Source organism: Indicator indicator, chromosome 1, assembly GCF_027791375.1.
Source record: "Indicator indicator isolate 239-I01 chromosome 1, UM_Iind_1.1, whole genome shotgun sequence".
In the NCBI taxonomy this organism is placed as follows: domain Eukaryota; kingdom Metazoa; phylum Chordata; class Aves; order Piciformes; family Indicatoridae; genus Indicator; species Indicator indicator.
The window spans coordinates 16,759,195-16,780,906 of NC_072010.1; the positions used below are offsets into that span (position 1 = coordinate 16,759,195).

The following is a 21,712-nucleotide window of genomic DNA, read 5'->3' on the forward strand; positions in this document are numbered from 1 at the left end:
AGGCTGATCTGCAAGTAAGCCTGAGGTACAAGATGGGTCTCCAAAACAAGTCCTCAGAGATGAAGTGCTGCTTAAGGACGGGCAGTCAGAAACAATCTTGAACACAAAATATTTAGTCTGCCAAAAACGGGATTGAAGCAAAAAGAGTCTAGCTCAATGTAGAAAATGCAAAATAACAGCTATTTTAAAATATCAGCAGTTGTCTTTTTCCCATTACATGAGGGTTGTGATAACCTGTGGCAGACAGGTAAAGTAGCTTCACAAATGGACTAAAAGTTGGCATGCTCTTCCCTGCATACACAGAGGAATTGATTAAGCTTCAGTAACTCTAATTAACTCAACTTCTTTCCTGCCTAGTTCTCCTGTAATTGAGAGCCTAAGTTGTGACTATACTGTAATACTTTGCAATGTGCAAGTAAATGTTCTGCAGAACATTTAGGAAAAGTAATTAAATCTCAGTAATGAGACTGTAACTCAAAGTTCTTTGCCCTTAAATCTATGCTAATGAAGGGAGAGAAACTGGCTTGTGGGCTTTCGGGTTTCTTCTCAAGTGACTGCCCATGTCATATACAGACACACATACATGTTCACACTTCTTGTGGCTGTGGACCTCAAACAGTGCACACTGGTGACTTTTTTCCTGTCTGTGTTCAGACAGTGAGCTTACCTGCTGGTCTCCTGCCCATACCTGGTGCCCATGTATCTGACCTGGTGTCTTCTGCTCGCTGACCTATCTCAGTTGCCCAGCTGAGAAAATCAGCACCTTACTGTTTCCTCACTTCTTGTGTAACTTTAATCTTACAATTTTCTATTTCTTTTTGTTCCCTATATTTTCCTTAGTTCATTAGTTTTTCTTATGTATGTTTTCCTCTCCATGTACCTTGGTGTGTGTAGAAGCAACCTCCACACCCCATACCTGAGGCTTGTTTTCAGGGAAAATTTCTCTCCTGGAACCTTACAGCATATCTGAAATCCAGAACCCCCCTGTGCACAACCCAGGATATGCATTTTCCACTGTAAGATCTTTCTTTCATTTTTTTATGTTGCTGTGGTGAGCTTGATGTTTTGGGCAAGGGCAAATCCTCTACACTTTTTAAGGGCAAACTACAGAGAGTTAGTTTTGTTTTCAGATTTCCACTCTAGAAAGAGAGAGTAGGGTCAGCATTAAATTCAGGAGATGCATTCAGCCTGCACATAAGTGTTTATGTCAAATTTGCTTAGATTACCTCTGTCTTAGTCTCAGAAAAGGTTTCACATCCTACCTGTCAAGGCTATGCCAAAACTTACAAGACTGTGATGTTTTTCTTAATAAAGCTAAACATCTCTTTGGTCATGCTCACTCACATAAGCCCATACAGCCACCGGTAGCAACTGGAGATATATGGGGTTGATTGGAAGCATTTTGCTTGGTTTCTGTATTAGTGCCGGTTTGCACAGCTCAGCAAAAAGTCCTGTGTAAAGACTACAATTCCACAGGGTCGCAGAGTTGTTACTTTGATTCCTTGGTTAAGACAAACAGCATATTCAGTCTATTTGAGTTGGTAGATCTCCACCTGCTCTCAAGAATCTGCTGTGACTTAAGCATACCAAGAAAATTTTAGCTCTTTTTTATACTTTAAACAGCCATAACCAGGAAAATATTTTGTTACCTATGAGTGAAACTTCTTCATACTCCTCTGGCAGACCCTGTCATCCTGAGATCCTAGACCCTGAAAGACAGACTGCAAACATCAAGACTTCAAACCATGTTTGCTTTACTTACCCACTTTAAGTGGTGAATGTGATTTACCCTTTTTAATTTGCCAGTGTGGAGCTGATACATGGCTGGGATGGTGTGGAACTGGCTGTAGACTGCTCCCTCACCTTGGCCTCTCAGGGCAGCCTAGGCAGCACTGGTGCTTTGGGCAGCTTCACGGTCCTTGATCCAGTGAGATGCATGACCACTGCTGCCCACCTCCAGAACTAACTCCAAAAGGTGTGTTTCCTTGCTGTACAGGAGCAGCAAAAACAAAATGAAGATGGAAGGTATCCCTGCCCACAGCAGGGGTGGTTGGGAGTAGATGATCTTTATGGTCCCTTCCAACATAAGCCGTTCTATGATTCTGTGATTGTATGAAGATTCATGTCAGTTTTCCCCAGAACATGCAGAAAGTTTGTTTCCATCTTGGAGAAAGTACATCTACTCTTAACAGTTATGGAAGACTCTTTAACAGAATGTTTTCTAGAACCTCCTAAGTTCTCACTGAATGTGATGAAGTGTCTCCTGGCTCTTTGTTTCATCTGTTCATACAGAGCCATAATAAAAATATGCCACATTTTTAATTTCAAAAGTAAACTATCATAGTTATTTATTTGTGTTAGATAAGGCCCCATTTTCCCACATGCATGAAATTAGAGATTGCTTTTACCATTGCGTTGCCAGCTTATTGGAACAAGGTAGAAAGAAAAGGTCCTCAAACAAAACCACAGAAAGATAAAATATCATCTCCACAGTTTTATATAATAGATATAGCTTATGCTGCAGAATGCATTTCTGGTGATTCATATTCTTCTGTCAAGTGCTGTTAGGTCTTTGTGTATCAACATCCCTTTTTTCATGACACTTTCAGCAGGTGGTCTTTTAAGAACACAAATATTCTATTTGAATCAAAGGATGAAAGTCAGTGAGAGAGAGAGAAAATTCTCTGCATGTGTACCTCTTCTTTCCAAACTGTGTTTCTAAAGTGCTTAATACAACTAACGTTCTGCTTAAGACGAAATGAATACTTGAAACACATCGTAACATTGTGATTTACATTTCCTGCCAACTAATCTGCTAACACTGGCAGCAAGTGGTACAGCATCTGAACAGTCCAGGCCAAAGTAGTTGTTTACTGCATATGGCACATCAAGAATCAGGCCCATGTGTTGCTCTCACTTTTCACTAGGAGTTTTCCTACTTCTTTTACTCCTTCTTTTCATTTTATTTTTATTTCTGCATGCTAAAGTACTGTATTGATTTGCATTTCTGGCTTACTCACCAAAAACTGGTTGTCAAGGCAGCCTAAGTTTAAAGGGTGTCTCTACCAAAATTAGAAAACCATAGTTTAATCTTACATTTATAGAATTTTTATTTGAAATTCAGAACTCATGTTTCAAAATAAGCATGGCTACAAAATAAATCTGGGTTTATTTATTACTGACAAAGCCCAAACAACGTTAGTACCAGACAGCAATTTAAGCTGAACTTTTGAAATGCTAAGTGAGGCTTCACAGTTTAATATTTTTTTTTTCTTTTGTTCTCACATTATTTTATTCTCAATAGTATTTATTCATTGCTTAATTTGTATCAGTGCAATCTGAAGCAACCTGGAAGCTGCATATAGCAGGATGAATCAGTGTTTAGAATTACTAAGACAGTGAGGGCTGATACCTTCTTGGTTACTGTGAGCTTTTCTTTTTCATTTAAACCACTGCTACTACCAGCATCATAAAAATCTTCTCAAAAATGCACTGCTTAAGCAAGAAATAGCACTTAAAATGGCTAATCAAGAAGTATGTGCAAATCAACGGTATCTATGTAGTGACTAGTAGCTATCAGACAGGAGATGTGGTGTCCAGGTGTTTCTTATCTATTTGATGGCAAAAACATATACATCTCAGCTCTCTACCCTGCAGCCAGTATTAGTAAGGACTGTACAGAATTAATGTCTTACATGTCCAAGATATCTTCAATGGTGTGTTAGAGACATTGTCTTCCTTTCAAATATAGCTGAAAATGCCGAATGGGTTGAAAAGTATTTTACTGGAAAATTAATAAATAGAACCACAGACAGATCAGTAGCACAAATATAGTTTCCTTAGTAAAGAGAACTGGAGAGCTGGGGAAAGGGAAACCTCCTGAGATTCCACAAGACCAAGTGTAGAGTCCTGCACCTGGAGAGGAAAACCACCATGCACCAGTACAGATCAGGGGCTAGCTTGCTGGAAAACAGCTCCATGGAGAAGGAGTCCTGGTGGACAGTAAGTTATCCATGGGACAGCCATGTGCCCTTCCGGCCAAGAAGGCCAATGGTGTCCTGGGGTGCATTAAGGAGAATGTGGCCAGCAGGTCAAGGGAGGTTCTCCTCCTCCTCTATTCTGCCCTAGTGAGACCACATCTGGAATATTGTGTCCAGTTCTGGGCTCCCCAGTTCAAGAGGGATAGGGATATACTAGAGAGTGTCCAAGAGGATGTTTAAGGGACTGGAACATCTGTCTTATGAGGAAAGGCTGAGACCTGGGACAGTTTAGTCTGGAAAAGAGAAGACTGAAAAGGGATCTTATTAATGTTGATAAGTATCTGAAGGGAGGGTGTCAAGAAGGTGCCAGACTCTTCAATGGTGTCCTGTGATAGGATGAGGGGCAACGAATACAAGCTAGAACACAGGAAATTCCACCTCAACATGAGGAAAAACTTCTTTACTGTAAGGGTGATGGAGCACTGGAACAGGCTACCCAGAGAGGTTGTGGAGTCTGCTTCTCTACCAACTTTCAAGACCCATCTGGTTGTATTCCTGTGCGACCTGCTCTAGGTGATCCTACTTTGGCAGGGGGGTTTTGAGTTGGTGATCTTCAGAAGTCACTTCCAACCCCTACCATTCTATGATTCTATATCTAGCAAAACATACATTTAAAGAAATGTCATAGCAGTGTCTTCTATATTTTACTTGCATTCAGTTAGTTGTTTACCTTCAGTAAATACATGCTATAGATTTCTTTTCTTATTCCTATATTTATGAACTTGCAAGCAGCAGTGAAGTGTGATAAAATAATGAAGTTGTGGTCAGATTTGAAGAATAATACAGAAAATAATTCTGAAGATTTCAGTGAAAACATATGTTATTTGTACAACCATGATATTTGTTCTTTTTACTTCTTCAGACACTAATAATAACACTTATTACCAGAGAAGCAGACTGTCATTTACTCAGCCATAACTGATCTCACAGCTATTACTTCTAAGCTTCTTTGGTGCTCAGAAATTAGTTCCAATATACAATGTAGTCAATGCTCCACAGAGATTTCACAATTAAGCTGAACAATGTAGTATACAAATCTTTAGATAGTGATTAATAGTTTTGCTAATTGTAAATACTTTAGCCCTTTTCTTTTGGTCCTCTTTTTTTTTTTTCTTTTTGATGTTAATCTATATTAAAAGGACATTTACAATTATGCAAGAAGCCTTGAAGAGCGTGAAATGCAAAAGTTGGAAGTTAACAGTAATCGGTCCCCATTTCTTTTTCTGTCAGAATTCTCATTGTCAGTACATATTAAATACTGCTGAGCAAATAAGGTGCCAGAAAGAAAGACTGGAGTCTTTGAGATGTGGAATTTGTTTTTAGGAAGATTTTGAGCCTGGTTTTGCAAACGATACTGCGAAGTATTGGCACGAACACCTATGTTCTACAAACAGGATAGCAGAGTAACTGTTGTTGGAAGTGACCTCTGAAGATCACCCAGACATCTCCACTGTTCAGAAGTCTTAGATCAGGTCACTCATTCAGTCAAGTTCTGAAAATTTCCAAGGACTGAGATCCCTCAAGCCCTTTATGCCCTGTTTTGGTACTTTAGTACCTCATGTGAAAAATAAACCTCATGTAAAAAATAAAAAATAAAAATAAAAATTTAAAAAATATAGTCTCATCTAATTGGAATTTTTTTTTTTAATTGTAATCTATGTCCTTTGTCTTTTGTCCTATTGCTGTCTACCTCTAGGAAAAGTCAATTAACCTCTTCCCTATGCCACCCTATTGGGTATTTATAGAGATTACTAAAATCTGCCTGAGTCTTTTCTTCTCCAGACTGAACAGTCCCAGCTCTCTCAGCTTCTCCTCACCTCTCAGTCACCTTTGTGGCCCTTCTCTGGACCTGATCTCTTGTACTGGGCAGCCCAGCACTGGGCACAGCACTCCACATGTGCCTCATAAGAGCTGAGCAGAGGGAAAAGATCACCTCCCTTGATCTGCTGTTAATACATTCTTCCAAGAGGGTGTTGATTTTCTTTGCCATGAGCATGCAGGACTGCCTCATGGTAAACTTGTCTGCCAGAACCCCCAGGAGCTTTCCTGCAAAGCTTGTTTCTATCCAGTGTGCACTCAGATTGTCCTGCTGTTGTTGAATGAGGCACAAAATAAGGCTCAGATCTACACAGATTTGTCTCTCATTAATCTGTTGGCACACCTATAAGCAGCTCTTGAGAACTGTATCATCTTGTATTGATTCTTGCGAACCCATAATGTGATTGCATCAGAAACAGCTAGAAGGAATACCAGGGTGATCAGATCACCTCTGTGCTACTTTAAGTGACCACATCTAAAAAATCTTTCACTAAGCCAGGCAACATGCTTCTCCTTCATTTTGGTTCCTCATTCTGTGCTATGTTTTGCTAATTTTGCATAGTATTCTGGGGCAGTTTTTTAGGAATTGAGGTTTAAGTGTGTCTCCATAATGACCTTCTTGCAAAGCTCAGCATTTGCCTAGAGCTTCTATGTTTACTTCTTTCTGAAAGACCATATTGCTACTCCTAATTTGTGTTTTCTCAGGCTTTTTCTTATGCAGTAACATTTGCAGTATTTGTTTATATGTTTGTATATGCAGATATATAAACACAGGAGCATCTACATAACTCTATTCAGAAAAAAAAAAAGTTTCTTCTTTCCACAAGAATAACAATGGATTTCCATTCTTTTTCCAACTGTAGGAACTCCATTCTCCACCATCCATCTCTGAACTACACAAAGTTCAAGCTTCAGCACTCTGTGTTAGACATTTTCCAAGGTGTCTGCTGTGAGAGGCATTTTCTTCAGAGTTATGTACAGTGAATCACTTTTGCTGTCAGAAATCATTAGCTTGGCTCCTGGTCTACCAGACAGCCTGATTCCAGTCTTTTTTTTTCCTGCTCCCTGCCTACCTCTGCCTGTAAGAACTAAACAGGCTGTTTCCCAGTAGACAGGCACCACTTTTCTCAGCTCTGTCAGTGGTCTGTTTCAGGAAGATCAAGCCTTGCTGCTCATCCAGGGCTTTATTTGCCTTTAAACACAGAGGTGAAAACTGTTGTGCAGCATCTGGCACATATTTAATGCTTCAGTGGACACAGATGCATTGATACATAATAATAAAAAATGGAATGTGCATTGTATTTTGTAATATTAGAGATTAAACATGGATACAAAGATGTCACAGAGCAAGGTATTAGTATCATTAATTTTACATTGTAAAAATTGTAAGCCAATAAACCCTAATTAATAATAGCTAACAATACTTGTTAACAATCATGATATGGAGGTAGCTGCCCAGTGTGTTGGCTACTGTTAATAGCTGTCTAACTCAGTTTTCATAGAATCACAAAATGGTCTGGGCCAGAAGGGACCTCCAAAGGTCATCCAGTCCAACCTCCCCGCAGTCAGCAGGGACATCCCAAACCGGAGCAGGCTGCCCAGGGCCTCGTTGAGCCTCACCTTGAATATCTCCAGGGAAGGGACCTCAACCACCTCCCTGGGCAACCTGTTCCAGTGTTCCACCACCCTCATAGTAAAGAACTTCTTCCTGATATCCAATCTAAATTTGCCCTTCTCTAGTTTGAAGCCATTGCCCCTCGTCCTGTCACTGCAGGCCCTCGTAAACAGTCTCTCCCCATCCTTCCTGTAGGCCCCCCTCAGGTACTGGGAGGCTGCTATTAGGTCTCCCTGGAGCTTCCTCTTCTCCAGGCTGAGGAACCCCAGCTCCCTCAGCCTGTCATTGTAGCAGGGGAGCTCCAACCCCCTAATCATTTTCATGGCCCTCCTCTGGACCCTCTTCATCAGGTCCATGTCCTTCCTATATTGAAGGCTCCAGACCTGTACACGGTACTCCAGGTGAGGTCTCACCAGAGCAAAGTGGTAGAATCACCTCTCTGGATCTGCTGGCAACTCATCTTTTGATGCAGCCCAGGATGTGATTTACCTTCTGGGTTGCAAGCACACACTGTCTGCTCATGTCCAGCTTCTCATCCATCAGCAGCCCCAAATCCTTTACCACAGGGCTGCTTTCTATCACCTCATCCCCCAGTCTGTATTGATAGTGAGAATTGTTCTGGTCCAGGTGCAGAACCTTGCACTTGCTATTGTTGAACTTCATCAGGTTCACCTGGGCCCTCTGGATAACAGCCTGTTCCTCTGGTGTATCGACAACACCACTCAGCTTGGTGTCATTGGCAAACTTGCTGATGGTGCATTCAGTCTCACTGTCTATGTCACTGATAAAAATATTAAACAACACAGGACCCAGTATAGACCCCTGAGGGACACCACTTGTCACTGCTCTCCATCTGGACCACCCTCTGGATGTGACCACCCAGCCAATTCCTTATCCACTGAACAGTCCACCCATCAAATCCATATCTCTCCCAACTTGGCGAGCAGGATGTTGTGGGGGACGGTGTCAAAGGCCTTGCAGAAGTCCAGGTAGATCACATCCATAGGTCATCCCTTATCCACTGACATAGTCACTTTATCATAGAAATCCACTAGGTTGGTCAGGCTGGATTTGCCCCTAGTAAAGCCATGCTGGCTATCTTGAATCACCTCCCTGTCCTCCATGCGCCTCAGCATGGCATCTAGGAGGATCTGTTCCATGATCTTCTCAGGCACAGAGGTGAGGCTGACAGGTTGGTAGTTCCCAGGGTCCTCCTTTCTACCCTTTTTAAAAATGGGTGTGATGTCTCCTTTCTTCCAGTCCCCAGGGACCTCACCTGACTGCCAGGACTTCACAAATATCATGGAGAGTGGTCTGGCAACCACATCAGCCAATTCCCTCAGGACTCTGGGGTGCATTTCATCAGGCCCCATGGACTTGTATATCTTCAGGTTCCTCAGATGATTATGCATCTTGTCCTCACTTAGAGTTGGAGGAACCATGTCATATTTTCCAGTGTGGTATTTGACATTGCTGATCCTCAGCTTCTCCAGCCTTAAAGATCCCTGAGATGTGTAGCTGAAAAGTACCATGTATGTGTTAGCACTGAAAACTAAATCTCTCTGATGGATAAAATGGAGCTGGCTGTTGTGGTAAGATTTATCATTAGTTGCCATGAAAATGAAAGTTAATAAATGTGCAAGTGGAGAAAAGTACAGAATCCAACTTATTCCATGCCTCCTTGGGCTGTTCTTAGTATTTTGTCACAGGAGTAATAAACCTGAAAAGGTAATGTGTGATGAATTTATCTAAATTGATTAAGTTGTAAATTTTTCTGGTTTAAAAAATGTTTTCCAGTGTCTACTAATTGAAGCTGCCAACTGGCATTGTTGCTGCCAGACCATCTCAGTTGAAAGCAAATGAAGCTGTATTTACAAGCAAAACTACAATCTAAAATATGAAATTCAATGTATATGTACAAAATATACATTATTTACATATATTTGCAATTTATAAACAGGACTAAAACCCCTCTGGACAAAGCCAGGTGGTTACCAACAGCTTCCCTCTCCCTGCTCCCTTCCCTCCCCCCTGTACACAAGACAAGAGAAAAAAGAGCAGAGAGTAGTTTGTTAGTATGTAGCCACAACAAAGTATGCAGTCAATGTCAGCGAGCTAGCAGAAGCCAGAAGCTAGTATCTGCTAGAGCAAAGGAGTTTTCCACAGATCTTCAACAGAAAGTAGCAGAATGGATGCAAAAGGGAAAATAATTATAAGGTCTAAATAATCCTATTGTACAGATATCTAACATAAAGTTAGTTTTGCAACTACCACAGTTGCAAATAAAATTTAGATTGCTAGTACAATTAATTTTAAGAAAATACTATAATAATAACAACAACATCATAAAACAACCTAATGGTTACAGGAAGACAGACTTTATCAGACACGTGAATTAAGCAGGTATGAGCTCAATGATTCGTCCACAGTTTGTTTTGTATTCCTGTTTATCATGAGCACAGCAGTGCATTGGCACAAAGGGTCACTAGCACAACACAGATAAGTGTTTATCAACAGATCACATTGCTTTTGCATGCAGTTTAGTTGTAATCAGGATTTCTTTATCTCTTGATGTGGATGGAAATGGCATGGTCTTGCCTTGTCTCACACTGTCTCCGGTTTTCCTGTGTATGTTTTTGATTTGTGTGAACAATGCAGGCTTAGTTCTGCTCACACAGAACGGCAGAAGTAAATCAGTAGTTAAAGAATTTGGTATATGCACAGCACACAGTAATACGGGTCAGTAGCATCACTATTGGACTTACAGTACTTCAGGGACATAGTAGCAGCTCTCTGTGTATTGCTTCTGAGCCTCAGCAGGGTGGGAGATTCATAAAATGCCTTTTCCTCACCAGTCCTTTCTCTTCATGCTTTTTTTCCCTAGAGGTCTACAACGTTGCTTCTTAGCAACTCTGTAATGTCAATGCAAACTGATAGCTCTTCCCCTTGAGGGAGTCAGCTGTGGGCACCGGCATCGGTATCTTCCTTACCCAGCAGAGCCAGGAAGAGCTGTTTGCATAGGCTCATTTTCTGTGAAGCAGCTGGGATTTTGCACACTATAATAGTCCCACACTGCACAGCAATAAAAACACATTTTGTCACTGCACCGCACAACTGATGAGTTTTGAACCGAGAAATAGGTAATTTCAGTTATTGAAAAAACAAATAGGTGATGGAAGACAAAGGATGAATACAAATGGTTTGGAGGAGTTGTAAAGTGACCTTCTTACATCTTTCCTTTTGTTCCTTGCCTCCTTTTCCTCTACAAGTCTGCATATTCCATTTAGCTCTGAGTGAGCCTTTCACGGAAGTAGGTTTTGAATGCAAACAACTTTAACAGCAAAAGCAGCAACCAGCTATGCTCATGGCACTAGTTAATAGCCTCTGAACCACCTCTCCAGGTGGTTGCACCACACAGGGCTTTGCCCTGCCAGCTGGTGGTGGACACCGGGGCTCTGTGAGAAGCATCCTTACCCTCTGCTCAGCCATGCATGGAGCAGTCATGTACACTGCTGTGCCAGCTTAATAGTGCTTGTCTTCACAACAGAAAAAGAAAGGCCAGTTTGTAAGGAGCCACTTCTGCTTTGGTTGTTACCTTCTTTGACATCCTCTCTGGTGGCTGTAGCCTAACAGACCACCCTTTCCTCAACAACAATGCCCTTTCATGAGCACTAGCTGTTAAAACTATGCTTGTTTCTCAATTGCTTTTTTATGGCTTTGTAAAAGATTTAGCCTTGCTTCAGATATTGTATAAAATCCCATTTCAGTTGTGGTTTATGTCATCGCTGTTTCTGCCACAATATTTCAGGTCAGGTCTCAATCTTCTGTCTCTAACAAGTTGCCACATTTTTTATATTGTGTTGGACAGACTTCATTTTATTGCAGGTGTTCTTTTTCTTAAGGCAGTGGATTGTGACACAATAGCAAGAGGAAAACCTTTGTTAAAAGCCCATTGCTAATGCACAGCTATCACCCTTTGAAAAGATTTGACTGAAAATAAGTCCTTTTCACTCCAGCTGTACTGACCTCCATCTTCTGGAAATCATAATTAGGATCATTTCATGCTACAGAAGTTAAACATTCTTTTAAAAGGAGCTATATGCAATATCCATTTTGTAGTAGTACAGAACAGAGTTTGACATGGGGCCTGATTCTCTGTTTGGATGCTGATATAAGTCTGGAAATGTTTTTATCAAAGTCAGTGAGCTTGCCACTCCTTGGGGGAAAAAGAGTAGACACTGGTAGCTCTTCTTTTTAATAGTGGAATATTTTTTGGGTTTCCTAGGCCAGGCTAATATTCAGCTAAATGGAAAGAATAGTATTGTATAACAAAGTCAGAAGGTTCAGAGTTGTGTCTAAAGCCTGCAGTGAGTTCAGATTTCACTGGCTCTGCCTTTATCACACTTTGAAGTCAGGGATATCGTTCTAGTTGTTTTTAATTATCACTGAAATCAGAATAAGGCATTTTCTTAATTCCAAAAAGATAGATCAGCAACTAGAAATTATCACAAAGTAATGTTCTTTTTTTATTTTCTTAAACATAAATGCCTTTAATAATATATATAGTCTAAGGCTGATTCTGTTTTTCAGTGTTCTACAGATACTCACAGGCACAATGGTATTTTGGGGAAAAAAAAGTTACAGTAGATTCTGAAAGAACCTGGATTGCCTAAGAGCTTTAATGTTTTACTTTGTTTGGTTCTGTCCTGCTGCCTTTACTGGAATGAAGTATTCACTAATAATATGACTACTGAATAATATGTGAAAGGACTCTTGTTATCTTTCCTGCTAATGGTAATTTAGGAAACAGGTTGTATTTTCTTATTAATTCTTCTTCAGAAAAATGTTGATTATTTAACAATTTCTTCAGTTTTACAAATAACAGTATAAAAGAGCTCCAATTCTAGGTGCTAACGACCTTGATCATTGAATTAAAACATGCAAATCAATATACAAAAGCCAGTGCAGCATCCTGCCTTTGCCTACTCTTATCCTTCCCCAAAGCAGTCAGAAATCAGTTCACCTTTCCCAGCACTTTCTTCCTAAAATGTCCCTGAATAAGATGAAATCATTGTAACAAAAGCCAGGTACAGTATCAGTGCGTAGTGTTTAAGATGTCAGAGCAGTGGGAATACACAGCAAAAAAAAAAAAAAAAAAGTTTAGAAGGTGTAAGCGAAGAAGTACTGTGTTGGTAGATGACGGAAGGGCTGTAGACACTGTGTACCTGAACTTCAGTCAAGCCTTTGATACCATTGCCCACAGCATCCTTGTGAGCAAACTAGGCCTGGATGGGCTCATATTCCCCTGCATCAATCAGCGGGCAGATGGCCGGGCCCAAAGAGTGGTAGTAAATGGAGTTAAATCCAGTTGGTGGCTGGTCACAAGTGGTCACAAGGACTCAGTGCTGGGGCCTCTCCTGTTTAATATCTTTATCAATGACCTTGATGAGGAGATTGAGAGAACCCTCAGTAAACTAGCACATGATGCCAAGTTCAGTGGGAGTGTTGATCTGCTGGACAGTAGAAAGGCTCTTCAGAGGGCCCTGGACAGGTTGGATCGATGAGCTGAGGCCAGTCGTATGGACTCCAAAAAGGCCAAGTGCTGAGTCCTGCACTTGGCTCACAACAACCCCCTGTAATGTTACAGGCTTGGGACAGAGTGGCTGGAAAGCTGCCTGGCTGAAATGGACCTGGAATGTTGATCAGCAGCCAGCTGAAGATGAGTCAGCAGTGTGCTCAGGTGGCCAAGAAGCCCAACAACATCTTGGCCTGTATCAAGAATAGTGTGTCCAGCACGACTAAAGAGGTGACTGGCCCACTGTATTCAACACTGTCAAGGCTGCACCTTGGTTACTGTGTTCAGGTTTGAGTGCCACAGTGTAAGAGAGACATTGAGTTGCTGGAGCATAACCAGAGAAGGGCAACAAAGTTGGTGAAGGGTCTTGAGAATAAATCTTAGGAGGAGCAGCTGAGGAGACTCAGTGAGTGTGGAGAAAAGGAGGCTGAGTAGAGACCTTTTCACTCCTACAACTACGTGAGAGGAGGCTGTAGAGAGTTGGTGTTGGTGTCTTCTTGCAAGTCACAACTGATAGGACAAGAGGAAATGGCACCAAGTTACACCAGGGGAGCTTTAGGCTAGACATTAAGAAAAACTTCTATACCAAAAGGGTTATGAAACACTGGAGTGGGCTGCCCAGGGAAGTGGCTGAATCGCCATCTTTGGATGTATTTAAAAGCTGTCTAGGTACGGTGCTGAAGGATATAGTGTAGTAGTGGTCCTGGCAGAATTAGATAACGGTTGAACTTGATGATCTTGAAGGTCTTTTCCAACCGCAGTGATTCTGTGAGGGGAAGGAATCTTAACTCACTCAGGTTGCCAGCACTAGAAGAATTACGAATCAAAGCGTCCAGAAGCAATGAAAAAGGCAGTTACACATACAGAGAGTCCTCCTTGACCTAACAGGACCCTGACCTACCAAGTCAACAGTTTCATAGTGTGTCACTGCTTATTTGACTGGCAAAGCCCATCTGTGACAGGCCAAGCCCTGTCTCAGGTTTTGCAATTGGCCAGAGTGAGAGCTGTGCCAGACCTGTTCCCTAATCAGAGTCACCATGGGTGCCTGTGGCAGCATTGCCGTTTCTTTAGGATCTTCCTTTTGAAATGAAGACAGTTCTCTCTGTTCAGCCTTGTGTTATACATGGATTTGTACCTGCCCCATGAGTACTGAGGGCCTAAGAGAGTGGGACCCACATGCCTACAGAGCATCCTAGGAATGTGGTGTCAGGAATGTGCTCTTTTGAAGTCAATCTCCCAGTTCCTTAGATGCACATCAAGGGCAGACTCAAAATAAATGAATAAACCAAATTTTTTTGGATGAAGCCAAAGAAGATGTGCCCAGAAGCACCCCTGAAGTGTAGTGGGAGTTCAGGCTAACGACCAGAAAGGAAATAGTACATATATTTTAGATATTCAAAAGTATGAGATACCTACAGAAAGTTGTTTTACTAAACAAGCTCTTTCTCCCTTAATCACAAGCAAGTCCTACTTTGAAAACTATGTATGAGCAGAAACCATAAACATCTTCAAATTCAACACCAGAATTATGTCAAATGTTGGTTGGAAATACAATCCATATGGCATCATTTCTCTGCATGATCAACATTCCTAGGGCGGAATTCATCTCAGTTAACCTTAAGGACATAAAAATGTAGGTGTATACATCAGAGTTAATAATCATCAGCTCTTTGTTTAGTCAGTGCAGAAAAACATACACTTTAAGGGCACAAGCTGGCTAATTAATTTTAGACATGTGTTTTAGAATAAGATGAATCATTTCCTCAAAGTTCTGGCTCTTTTCCACTGGCTATAAAGGAAGTTAAGACAACTAGATGGTACCTTTAGTTAAGACAACTAAACGTGTACCTTTATCACTCACCCTAAGAGAGAATACACTGAAAATGTAAAATTTATTTTTTAAAAATATTCTGTATTGTTCACATCAAATCCAGGAATTTTGCAGTGGTACCTCCATGCATTTTCTAGAAACAAGGACAGAAGCAAATCTGGTTATTTCTTTGCAGTATATATACTCATTTTGACTGTGACCTGTATCTGACATATCTCAATGGTTGCAGGTTGGCCATGTGCTTGTTTTATTTGATAGTTCGACAATGATTTTCATAACACATGTTACAAAACCAGACCAGGTAACAGGTCACTAAGAGTGTTCATTGCCAAAGCTACCTCAGCTTCCAGGAGTTCAAAGGGAGCTGTAGTTATTTGCGGAATCTGAGCGTCTGGTACTGCTATCATGTCACATATATCTTAAATCATGTCAGTCCACTTATGTTTAAACTATGATACTGTAGTTATTTCAAAATGTGAAGTTTTAATCTATAATGCAAGAGTATAGATGTAGAAGTAATATTGATGTCAGGGGGCACATTCCTGTTGAGGCTTTTTATTAAGTAGGAAAAAATGTCTTGACAGCACCCTCTTCATATGTGTTGAGTTGGTGATAGGGAAAAGTGTGATTTAGAATCATCATAGAATCATAGAATCAGTCAGGGTTAGAAGGGACCACAAAGATCATCTAGTTCCAACCCCTCCTGCCATGGGCAGGGACACCTCACACTACATCAGGCTGGCCAGAGCCTCATCCAGCCTGGCCTTAAACACCTCCAGGGATGGGGCCCCAACCACCTCCCTGGACAACCCACTCCAGGCTCTCACCATTCTCATGGTAAAGAACTTCTTCCTCACGTCCAGCCTGAATCTCCCCACTTCCAGCTTTATTCCATTCCCCCTAGTCCTGTCACTACCTGATATCCTAAAAAGTCCCTCTCCAGCTTTCTTGTAGGCCCCCTTCAGATACTGGATTTCTCCCTCTCATTTTCCGCTGCCCTCCAGTAAAATGGCAACATTGGTTCACTGATTCACTGATATTAATGGGAGTTTGAGTAAGTCCAAAGTAAGTAATGCCTGCTCCCAAAGTCTTTAGCATATTACTGAAAGCTGACTAACAGTCACAGTACTTGACCATATCAAGGGCAAACAAGTTTGATCCCAAGAGAGGAAAACCCAGATTGATTCATAAATTCCAAACGTTTAAAATCAAAAAGTATGGCAGCAGGTAGGCTTTGTGGTTAATGTGTGATCATCTGAATTTGTATCCCATGGATAATTGCTCTGTTTGACAAGATATGGTATAGTAACATTTTCAGTCATACAGAAGACACTTAGATTAATAGTTCATTACTTTAGTCGCTTTGTGTTTAACTTTTTCCCATGATTAAGCACCTGGAAAGGTATAGCTACCTTATCGGAGAAAGACTCTCACCATCATGCTACTGATGCTGTGTATTTCAGAATTTATATATATATCTGGCTATGCTACTGATGCTGTGTGTTTCAGAATTTATATATATCTGGCTATATATATCTAAAGAAACCACTATAACACTGTTCTCTGTTCTTTTTTTCTTTTCTTATTTCTCTCCACAGATCGTGAGCGTAGGAAAGCATGTTAAAGGATACCATTATATTGTTGCCAACCTGGTAAGATACTTTTCTAGAATTATAACCCTACTTGGTAAGTGGAATATTCAGCTTTACTATGAAGTTATAGCACTTCACACAACATTTGTTGTTGGTCACTAATATGTGAGAGTGCTTAATACATTCTTTATTGTACATAAAAGAACTTGCCTTTGCTGTTACAGCCGTCTAGACAAGAAGGGCACAATGTTACCCTCTTAAATTTTCTCAAAATCAGTGTAGCATAGAAGACTGCTAAGTGTATCTTGAGACTGAACTAGAATTTTTAGAACTACACTCTGGTTTTTGACCCATCTTTTTTGGTATTACTAACATAGCTGTTCTTGAGGTAATTTTTCTACATTTTCCAAGGAGCATTCATTTTGCTGTAAGATCAGCTATTTCCAGTCAAATTACTAGTTCAGTATTTTCACTCTCTACTGCACATTCACACAGATAATGTTTGTAGGAGGCTAAAGAAAGAGTAAATGCAACTTTTTAATATTAAAATAATAATATTTTTTAAGCTGAAATACCTGCCTGGCCAGGCACAGCACATGTAGGACACAGTCTAATGTATGATTTAAATTGTTTTCTTTTTACTCTCCTGAAGGAATTTTAGTCAACACAAAATATTTTATTGTGCTTTGCTGTGCTTGTATCTATACTTAAGATCACTTCAGATTATTTTCAAGACCTCAGACGTTTTAAATGGACGTCTCTATTCTCTTAGGTCTTACAAATTAGATTTTCAGCATTACAAATTTATAGTTCCCCAAATAACTTTTCCCATGTAATCCCTTGGTGCTGTAAATAAGGAATCAGATGTTATTGTTAACTAATAGTGGGATATATGTTGGAGACTGGCTCATCTACTCATCTGACTCAGCAAGGACACACATTGCTCTCTACTGGCTGTTCAATAGTGTGGGTAATATGACTTCCTGTTGTGTTACCTGCCAGTATCCTCTGAAACATGAATCAAATCTCTGTGCTTAACAACTTTTTTCCCTGAGATATTGGGTCAGTACCCCCTTTTTTTTTTCCCTATTTTTTTTAAAGTTAAACACTTCTGTTTGCACTGATAAATGCCAGACAGGAATTTGGAAAATAAAAATATGATACCTCTGATCTAGCATTAAATAGGAGGTAAGAAAGGAACAGAATTATTGCTTCTTAGCTTGCTTTAGCAGTTTGCATTATGCTTTATTTTGAAGTTCACTTTTGCTTCTAAAACTGAATTTTACCGAAGGCTTTTAATATGTGCTGAAAAGATTAGCCTGAGAAACTAATAAGTAAGGAAGTATGTGCACTTTATTTTTTTCTTTCAATGTTGGGGGTCACCCTAAGCTAACATATATAGGAGATCTGAGAGTTATCACCACCATGTTTTACAAAGATGTGATTCTGATGCCACGTTTTCCTCACGCTAACAGTGAGATCTTCATGCACTGTCTCTGCCTTCTAATGTTTGTGGTTGGGGCCATAATGATATACAAGGACAAAGAAAATCTTAAATTGATTTTCTAGGGATTCAAAGATATTTCTCTGGAGAGATTTATGCATGGAGGAGCCAATGTGACTGGATTTCAACTAGTAGATTTCAGTACTCCAATGGTAACTAAGCTGATGCAGCGCTGGAAGAAGCTGGACCAGAGAGAATACCCAGGATCTGAGACCCCACCAAAGGTATTGGCTGATCCAAAGCATGACAAAAGGCATCCATCAAGTGCCCTAATTTCTAATGAACATTGTTGAATAAATGAACGAAGAGGGCAGTTGATCTTATTATTACTGGGAACTAATTATTCCTATTCTTATGATTATACAATAGAAACACAAACTGCAACACATTTCACTGATCTACTTTAATGTCCTTTGTCACTTATTCTCCAACTTCACCCCTTTACTGACAGGAATTAAAGGTCAAATGCTTAACTGACAACTTAATTTCAACCAATTTTACATGAATTATTCTAATTATCTAAATTCACTTAGAGTGCAGAGCTTTTCTGACAGCTGAGTTCTTCTGCATATGAGATATAACCACAATTGTAAATTTACTGCCCTTAAATTTCATTTAGAGTTTCCTCTGGAAATTCTATCCACCTCAAAACCTGGTGTAGTAATCACTTTCAGGCATGACCTTACAGTGAAATTATGTCCCAGTGTTCCTCTATCCCTCACAGATGGATAACAAAATATTTCTGTCACCTATAATTTTCTTGGCAGGCAAATCACACCATAGCTGTAAATATGACTTCATCAAAATAGTTCTCTTACTATACTTGTATTAATGAATAACATATCTAATTGAAACAGGGACACTTTGTGCTGGGCACTGTGCAAAGATAAGCAATCAGCCCTCCCTTGGCTGGGAGAGTGGTAGGTGGGAAAGTCTAGAGAAAGTATTATCATGGACAGTACAAAATGTAGCTGCATAATTTGGTGAATATTCATGAAATTTATGCTTTGGACTTGAATCAAGTGAATTTAGATTTTGGAAGTTAGAGGGCATATCAACAGCAGCACTAGTGCAGTATGTGCAACAGAAGATCGTAGTGAGAAAATGTCCCTTTATTTATGTTGCTCCAAGCAAACATCTGTTGAAGACTTACTCTACATGTTTTGTTTGGCATGTTCTCCACCTAAAACAGTTACTGCAATTAGAATAGAAACTCATAACATTTAGTTCTCTATGTCATTCAGAGATCGAGCCTAGGTTTTCCAATAGGAAGAATATAATTTTGGTATTTCTTAATAATTCCAGTAGTGGAGGTGTCAGGATTTTTTCAGTTGTATTTTCTCAGTGAACTGAGAAAATTTGAGTAAGTTAGGTATGTGAGATTGTTCTCTAATATATAAGACAACTGGGAAAAAATCAATTTAAGAGTCTTAACTGAATTGAATATTGCCAATTTAATTTGTTTCTTTTAATAATACTTCAGGGGCATATTTCTCTGCTTTTAAGAAATACAGTTTTAAAGCTAGAGCTACTGCGATGTGCTCTTTTCAGTCCTACATTTGTTCCTTAGACAAAACTGCTTTTGATTTTGAGGCAAGTTTTTCTCTAAATAAAGGTTTAGAAACTGCTGCATAATGAATCAAACTAGAAATACCTGCAACATCTGATTTTTGTAAAGACATGACAACTCTAAAGCACTGTATTTGTCCATCTATTTAGTATACATCTGCATTAACCTATGATGGAGTACTTGTGATGGCTGAAACTTTCCGTAATCTTAGAAGACAGAAAATCGATATTTCAAGGAGAGGAAATGCTGGTGATTGTCTCGCTAACCCTGCAGCTCCATGGGGTCAAGGCATTGATATGGAGAGGACATTAAAACAGGTAAATATAGGCTTTATTCTAGTGATCCTTGTGAGTATTAGGTACTAGTTGATTTGGAGCTATGTGTTTTGAAAGCTGTTATACACAATAGTAGTAATGGGAGAGGAGAAATTTATTTTTCAGTTGCCATTTGGAAACAGCTGTAGCAGTTTTGGTTGTTCTGGTTTATAACTTGGAATGAAGGCAAAGGGAAACTGCTGCCTATTTTGAACTACTCCTAGTTTTGTTAAGATAGTTGAGAGTTCCTCCACTGAACTGGGGAGCACATCTCTTGGCTTTTTCATATAACCTGGGTGTACAGATACTGTCATTTAAAGGAAAAAAGAGCATAGCTCTGTAATGTAAACTTTCAAATATGTTTCTGTCGTTTTGAATAAAAGTAGATTTCTCCCAGGGAAATCACCTAGATAGTACATTTTTCTTCAAAAGGAAATAACCCAGAGCTAGTGTTCTCTGATGTCAGGATTTTGAATTCCTTATGAATATGGATGCCTGGAAAGTTCCAGATCTCTGTCAAGATGGTTTAGCCTTTCCTTTGAATGGGGGAGTAAGAAAATAAAAATCATGCAGTAGAATTAAAATTATTGCAAATGAGCAGGCTCCACTCAGGAGAAACTGCTGAGGAGACATGACTGCTGACAGAGCTGGCAGCTCTGTGCCTGGAAGTCAAGGTTTCAGTCCTGGAGAAAAATTGGCAGAGATAGAAAAGGACAGAAGGAAGGAGTAAGTGGTTTAAATCCACGTTCTGACTCTTAGGGATAAAAATAAAGCATTTTGTATGCTCCACGTACTCCATGGAGATGCACAGATCTGTAACAATTATGAGAAGCATGAAGTCAGTCTTCTGTGTTAGAGAAGACAGCACGAGCCTCCAAATCCAGCCAAAGAGTTTGCATGGCCAGATCCTGATACAATCAAAGCCAGCAACAATATAGCTGTGGCTTCTTTGGGATGAGTGCCACAGTCTGGGTATCCCCTGCTGAGGCAGTAAAGCACTGAAAATCAAAAATAAATAGTCTGTTTTCAGCTGAGACACAGGTGGTGAAAAAATGCCACAGAAAGCCTTGTGGCTTTACATCTGTCCTTCTCCTCTCTGAGGTTTGGAAAACACTCTTTTCAGGCTTTATGCACATCCCCTATCTTCTATGACAGCTAACAACTTTACTGGGTTGAAGGTTGTTGTCAAGTTTACCTTGATGAGTGATATATGCTCAATTTATACATTTAATCCACTAAAGTGTAAGTTAAAAGGGTATGTGAGCTCAGCCTGAACATTCTTTAGATTTATTTCATGAGAGCCAAAATATTCTGCAGCAGTGATGGTAATGGTAAAACACATACGTCTCTTTCAAACCTAAAAAATGTGCATCTCTTTAAGATCTGCACTTGGAAAGTGTTGAGCTGCAGAGCATGAAAGAAGAGAAAGTCCATTATGTGTCTTCTTTGGCCCTTAGATACTGGTATATCTAAGCCTATTTTGAGCATAGTTGGATATGACAAAGGAAAAATAACCAACTTTCTTTGCTTTATAATGCCTTTCTATTCTAGAGTAGTGTGAGGACATAGCCAGGATGACTTGAACTACTCTGTGACATTTGAAATAAAGACTATAAGGCTGGATCTTCATAATGCTTTTTCTTCCATTGGTAGGTTCGAATACAAGGATTGACAGGAAATGTCCAGTTTGACCATTATGGTCGCAGAGTCAACTACACCATGGATGTATTTGAGCTGAAGAACACAGGCCCTCGGAAGGTATATGCTGACTATGTCTGCTGTCCTGATATCATATAAATGAGTTAAATGTGATGAAATGATTAAGCAGTCTTACACTAAACTGGAGTCTGTGT

The 21,712-nt window shown here is 40.0% G+C and overlaps 1 protein-coding gene across 3 annotated transcripts in view; it reads left to right on the plus strand.

The window, feature by feature from the left end:
• The window catches only part of GRIA4 (glutamate ionotropic receptor AMPA type subunit 4), a 238,161-nt gene that overhangs the window by 145,428 nt on the left and 71,021 nt on the right, over positions 1 to 21,712 (plus strand). For all 3 annotated transcript variants that reach the window (XM_054400655.1, XM_054400646.1, XM_054400662.1), the window contains exons 5-8: positions 16,478 to 16,531; positions 18,041 to 18,199; positions 19,695 to 19,862; positions 21,513 to 21,617. In XM_054400655.1, the coding sequence (XP_054256630.1) occupies positions 16,478 to 16,531; positions 18,041 to 18,199; positions 19,695 to 19,862; positions 21,513 to 21,617 (486 nt within the window). The remainder of the gene's footprint in view (positions 1 to 16,477; positions 16,532 to 18,040; positions 18,200 to 19,694; positions 19,863 to 21,512; positions 21,618 to 21,712) is intronic.